The 5,812-nt window shown below is 44.0% G+C and overlaps 1 protein-coding gene across 1 annotated transcript in view; it reads left to right on the top strand.

The window, feature by feature from the left end:
- The first annotated feature begins 1,516 nt into the window (after positions 1 to 1,516).
- Positions 1,517 to 5,812, top strand: part of DMP1 (dentin matrix acidic phosphoprotein 1) — an 8,366-nt gene continuing 4,070 nt past the window's right edge. Inside the window, exons 1-3 of the mRNA XM_019553453.1 lie at positions 1,517 to 1,778; positions 3,455 to 3,528; positions 3,630 to 3,677. Of these exons, the coding sequence (XP_019408998.1) occupies positions 3,475 to 3,528; positions 3,630 to 3,677 (102 nt within the window). The 5' untranslated portion in view covers positions 1,517 to 1,778; positions 3,455 to 3,474. The remainder of the gene's footprint in view (positions 1,779 to 3,454; positions 3,529 to 3,629; positions 3,678 to 5,812) is intronic.

Below are 5,812 nucleotides of genomic sequence, written 5' to 3'. Positions count from 1 at the left end.
TCCAAATAAGGGCAAGGAAATCATCTCCACTTTTCTTTCAGTTTAGTGTCAGAATTTCCTGCAACATATCATTCCTCTCCTCATCTGGCATTAAAATACATTTCCTTGGAATAAGCCTGGTAAAGAAGTCACAAAACAAAAGGAATGTGTGCTTGGTATCTACTAGCATAATTTATAATTACTTCTGTGTGTGTGTGTGTGTGTGTGTGTGTGTGTGTGTGTGCATGTGCACGTGTGCATGTGTGTACTTATGTACATACATATGTACAGAGAAAAAGATTCTATTAGAATTGCAATCCTAAGAATAATATTCAATTCTCAGGACAACAGAATAAGGCAGTTAGGTATTACTATCATCACTGTAATAACAGCTAAATGGAAATAGAGAAGTTTGGCCATGTTCAGAAGGAAGGAGCAGAGGAAATCTGTGTCTTCCCCATGACTAGAACTCAAGAATTCTTGGTTTCTTGTTCCAAGTTCAGACCTCTAAATAATAATTAAAAAGTATAAGAAAAAAACCCACCACCAAACTGCTGCATGATTTTTCTGTCATTTGCATTAGCTTGGCAAAAATCCTGTTGAATTTTTACTTTCAGTAAATACATTTAGGACCTGATCCCCTGAAGTCAATGGAGAAATTCCTATTAATTTTGCCAGAAGCTGAATTAACCATTCAATGCCCAGATTTACAAAACTGTATGATGATCTTTCTTGGTGAGAACAAAAATAATGTAGAGTTCATACTGATCCTTATAAATTGGGGAAATGAATACATGTCAAATGAATGTGCCAGAATTTTCTGCACAGAAAGTTCAGGCACACAAAATTGTGCCTACACATGCATCTGAACGTGCTCCTATTTGCTCCTGATAGGAAGAGTTCAGTCCAGGGCTGCTCCTGTCCTGCTCTGCCCCCCTGCAGCAGCCAGAGGGAGCTCCAGGCTCCCTTGGGTGTGATCCCATGGCTGTCAAGGGGCACAGGGGCCAGTCCTGATCTCCATGGGGCAGGGGGAGCTGTTTCAGCTGTGTCCTAGCAATTTGCTCCCACTCATGGTCTACACATGTATTTTGACACATTAGTTAATGTGCCATTTTTTTAGTATCTGTATGTATTGGTACTAGCAAATGGTGCATTAGGCTAATTTAGCGCACAGTAATTGCCGTGCACGTGTAGACAGTGATTAGTCTAATGTGCAGTAAAGCGTCTTGTCCAAATGCACCCAGTATGTTCTATGGCGTGAACATGTAACTTGCAGTTCCTGGAACATAAACACACAACTCCAGGCTTGTATAACTTCAAAATATGCATTAACAGGAAACAGTCCTAATCTTGGTTATACCAAGGACCTGGCCAAATGTGTGGGTGACGTTATAACTGTTTATGCTGTAAGCTTGGATGTATGTGAATGGCACAAATTTAGAAATCAAAATAAAGACTTAGCAAAATCCTTCATTAAATGAAAACTAATCTAGTCATTTTACAACCACAGAAGCTTTTTTTAGTCAAAATATCCCTGTGGAGGTTGCAGGAAGTGTAGGAGTGTTGGATTCCCGGTGACACCTCATGACATCATGGCCCCTCTTCAAAATCCTGATTGGTTCTTTGGCTTCTGAAGCTCATTTGAAGCAGAGTTTAAATTCATGCCCTGGTAGAAGACTGTCTGGATACTCAAGTGACACTGAGATACAGGTGTATAAGTGGTCCTTGTGCCTTTGTGAGATCTGAAATTCAAAAGCCAAAGTGCTCCTGAAGAAAGCCTGGTTGAAGTACATACAAAGGTAATGATTTTAATTTCTTTAGTTTATTCTGCCATTGCTATGAGTGAGGAATGAAGCAGGCTATCTGCAGCAATGTTTATGGATTTGTGACAGAAAAGCACAATTGATTTGCAGATGTAGATGCAGATATAGTTTCTAAGGAAACCTAAAGTTCATTTATTACTTTCAGATTTTAGAGTGTTCCTGGTGAATTAAGAGAGTAGTGTAATGTGTTGCTTCATTTCTAGGGTGTATTTACCTGTTTGTATCTTTTTTTCTGTTGTATTTGATTTGATTTGCCCAATGTATGAATCTGTATATGTAGGGCCATAAGGCAGGGCACCTCTTTGCCTTAGTGAAATAAATCCAGGCAGCTATGATGTTACACTGCTGTGTGTTTAATTGACTGTGCAAAAGAAAGTATATGACAATAGTAAATAATGGGGGAAAAGGCATTACCTTCACCTATTGATCTCAGTGAAGCTTAGTGTAAGGAAAGATGGCAGAATCACGCCTTCTGACAGTATAAATGATGGAACATGCTTTTGCTTCTAGTCACTGTGCATTGTGCCTAGCATAAAAAAAGATGTTCTTGCATTCAAAAGCTTGTCTAACTTTATCCTAACCATGCAGTTCATTCAACAAAAGATGTTACTTATACAAATCCTTGCCTCTCACATAATTCTTGGACCATCATAGCTACAACATTACCCCAACACTACTATATATATATATACATAATACTGCAAGTTGAAGGTACAGACATTGACTAAACCAGTTAACAGACTGGTTATTAGCTTTAGGGCTAAGCACAAATAGTCAAAAGTCTGATGCTGAATTGATTCAGTCTTCTCAGGTTAGTCAAAGCTGTGTAGATTGAACTGATAAGCAAGTGAACAGACATTCACTTTTGATTCTGGAAATGCAACTACATGCCTGCAGTGGCTCAGGCCAGAAGATAGAGAACACCTAGAGAACACCTCCCTCCTCAGCTTGGAGCAAGACTAGCCCACTCACTCTGTGAAGTGGGGCTTGTGGGGGAGGTGCAAAACATCCTGGGCTGCTGAGGGACTGTGAGTTAACTTGAAACTGGAGGGGATCTGGGACAGAAGTTCAATACATTGATTTAACCTAAATAATTTAATTCTGATACTACATACACCCAGGTTTATCTTAAACCAGTTTTGGTCATTTTGAAAGTGGTTTATATGCATTGAACTTCTGTTGTGTTACAGATTTGAACTGGTCTCCAATCACTTATACTGGTTTACGTGTAATTTCTGTTCTTAGCCCAGAAGTCATTATGAAACTGATAAATCAAAAATAACCTTTTCCAGGTTACTGAATTTTCAAGAATAAACTAAGCAAAGCCTGTGCTTCAGTAAGTATTTAGTATTCTAACTCGAGAGGAAACTAAAATTTAAACTTACTCCCATAGAAATGTGATTGACAAGATTTTCAGAAGAGGCAAGTGATTTTGGAAAGGAGATGGAAAGGAGAGATGTTCAGCCCCCTTTTGAAAATCAAGCCCTTTTCAGGTGTCTCAGGTTGGGTACACAAACACTTAGCACACCAAATTACTAGTAATTTCTGAGAATATAGGGCATGTGCTTTATATGCTCTTATACCAAATCAGTCTGAACTATAAATAGGAGCATATGTAAATACTCTGTTGTAACACCCCTCTTTCATTGCAGTTGCACACATCATCATTAGTATGAAGACTGTACTCTTGTTCATTTCCCTATGGACTTTAACATATGCTCACCCCGTAAGTACCTATTAAAACCCCAAGCCCCAACCCATTTAGCATACCCAAGACACTTTGTACAATTTTTGTTCATTCATAACTTGTCTCTTCGATGTGTTTAGGTGCCCAACCATCCAAATGTTCATGATGGCAGCTCTAAGGAATGGAGGGTAAGTAAATAACCTAGTTCAGTAACTAGGTTATAAAATGATCTTTAATGAGGCCCTAGTCCAGGTTAGCTGTGATCAAGACACTGCTTTAGTGTAGAAGCTACAACAGGCCTGGTTTTTGAGTGATATCCATTTATTCACCTGCTCAGTTTTAATTCATTAATGGCTTCAGCCAGATATGTTTCCCATATAAACAAGCACATATCTTCATCCACACAAAGAACCACATAGTATATTGTGGTGGTGTGATTAGATTAATATATTCTATGCTTTTGACCACTTCAGTTGCTTATTACCCACTAATCCATTTACTGAGAACTTATTCTACTGATCCAGGGATCTATACAGCTCAATACAGCTGTTTTTGATTTAAAGAAATCAACCTGACAAGGGAGCATTTGCTTCTTCCTTGCTAAACTATGGAACTTTGCTTTGAAGTTACCCCAGTCAATAGCACAGAGCAGGGAAGATTCAATTATGGACTGGTAAATGCTTTTTCTAGACCTAAAATATCACAGGTTGCAAGTTTGATATCTCCTGATGCTGCAGAGCTAGCAATGGGAATTAAATGATATTGGAAAGGGAAAAAATCCAATCTTCCCAACAGGACAAAACCACTTGCTACTTATTCTGGCGTATCATACTTCGGTGTTAAAAGAGGGACGCTGTATGCTAGGCCTGTGCGAATAGAGAAGTATACAATTCAGATTTGGCTGATTCAGAGGACAGTGATTCAATTCAGAGATTTAGATCACTGTCCTGAATCGATTCAGCTGAATCAGCTTTGGAAGAGTTGGAGAGATTCAGTGATTCAGATCTGATGGGGAGAGGCAGGTACACAGGCAGCTGTGCTTGCCTCTCCCCAGGTGGGGGGAGCCGCAGGAGAAGCCTCCATAGCTGCCCTACCCAGCCCCAGCCCCCACTCAGCCCCAGGCTCATCACTTAGAAAAAAAAAAGAAAGGGCCCTACCCAGCTTCAGCCCCACTTAGCCCCACCCCCTGCCTGGCCCCATCCCCCACTCAGCACTTAAAAAAAGAAAAAAAAAAGAGCCTGCACTCACTGGCTGCAGGGGAGGTGATCAGGGCCTCTGGGCATTGGTGGCAGAGCCCCCCCCCAGCGCAGGGCAGTAGGGATCACCCCCCTGCCTGCCACCCTTGTGGCAGCTGCCCCACGGCACAAGTGCAGCACAGCTTGACAGGGCGTTTTGCACTGTCTGGGAGCTGGGGCCACTGGGACTGAGCAGTGCCAGGCTCTGGCTGATGCATGGAGTTGCCGCAGTTCCCAGGCAAATTGAACCAGAAGCTGGAGAATTGAACCAGCTCCCTGTTCAATTTGCCTGGGAGCTGGGGCGGCTCCACGTGTCAGCTGGAGCATGGCAGTGCTCAGCCCCAGTGGCCCCAGATCCCAGACAGTGCTTGGTGCCCTGCTGAGCTGCACTGCACTTGTGCATGGGGCAACTGCTATGAGGGTGCCAGGTGTGGGGGGGTGATCTTTGCTGCCCCCCACTACCCAATGCTGCATTGGGGGGGGCCTCTGCCATTAGCACCCAGATGCCTGAAACACTGCTGACAGAACTGGTGAGTTTGGGCTTTTTATTTATTTTTTAATGTGTCAGGAGGCTGGGCTAGGTGGGGGATGGGGCCAGGAAGGGTAGCCATGGGGGCTTCTCCCATGGTTCCTCTGGCTTGTGCCTGCCTCTGCTCCAGCGGGGGGAGCTGTGGAGGCTCTGCCCTGCTGCCGCTTGCCCAGACGGCGTGGGGAGGGTGGTGCGATGCAGAAGCAGCTCTTTCTGGGTGGCAGCAGGGCAGAGCCCCTGCTCCCAGCACTGCTGCACCTGCATCAGCGCTCAGAGTAGGGGCTCTGCCCTGCCACTGCTTGCCAGTTGGTGCGAGGGGCATGGGATGCAGGCATGGCAACGTGGGATGCAGGTGTGGCAGAGTTGGGATCAGGAACTATGCCCTGCTGCTGCTGCCCCCTTACACCTGGAGTGAGCCACACCTGCATCCTGCTCCCACCCCCAGCTGGGCAAGCAGCAGCAGGGTAGTGCCTCCACTCCCACTGCTGCTGCATTGCATCCTGCACTTCCCCGCCCCCTTCCCTGAGTAATGTGCCCCCTGGCCCACCTGGGCAGGTTG

This window comes from Crocodylus porosus, unplaced genomic scaffold (assembly GCF_001723895.1).
Source record: "Crocodylus porosus isolate Cpor-Errol unplaced genomic scaffold, CroPor_comp1, whole genome shotgun sequence".
NCBI classification, from domain to species: Eukaryota; Metazoa; Chordata; order Crocodylia; family Crocodylidae; genus Crocodylus; species Crocodylus porosus.
This window is presented reverse-complemented; position numbering and strand designations above follow the sequence as displayed.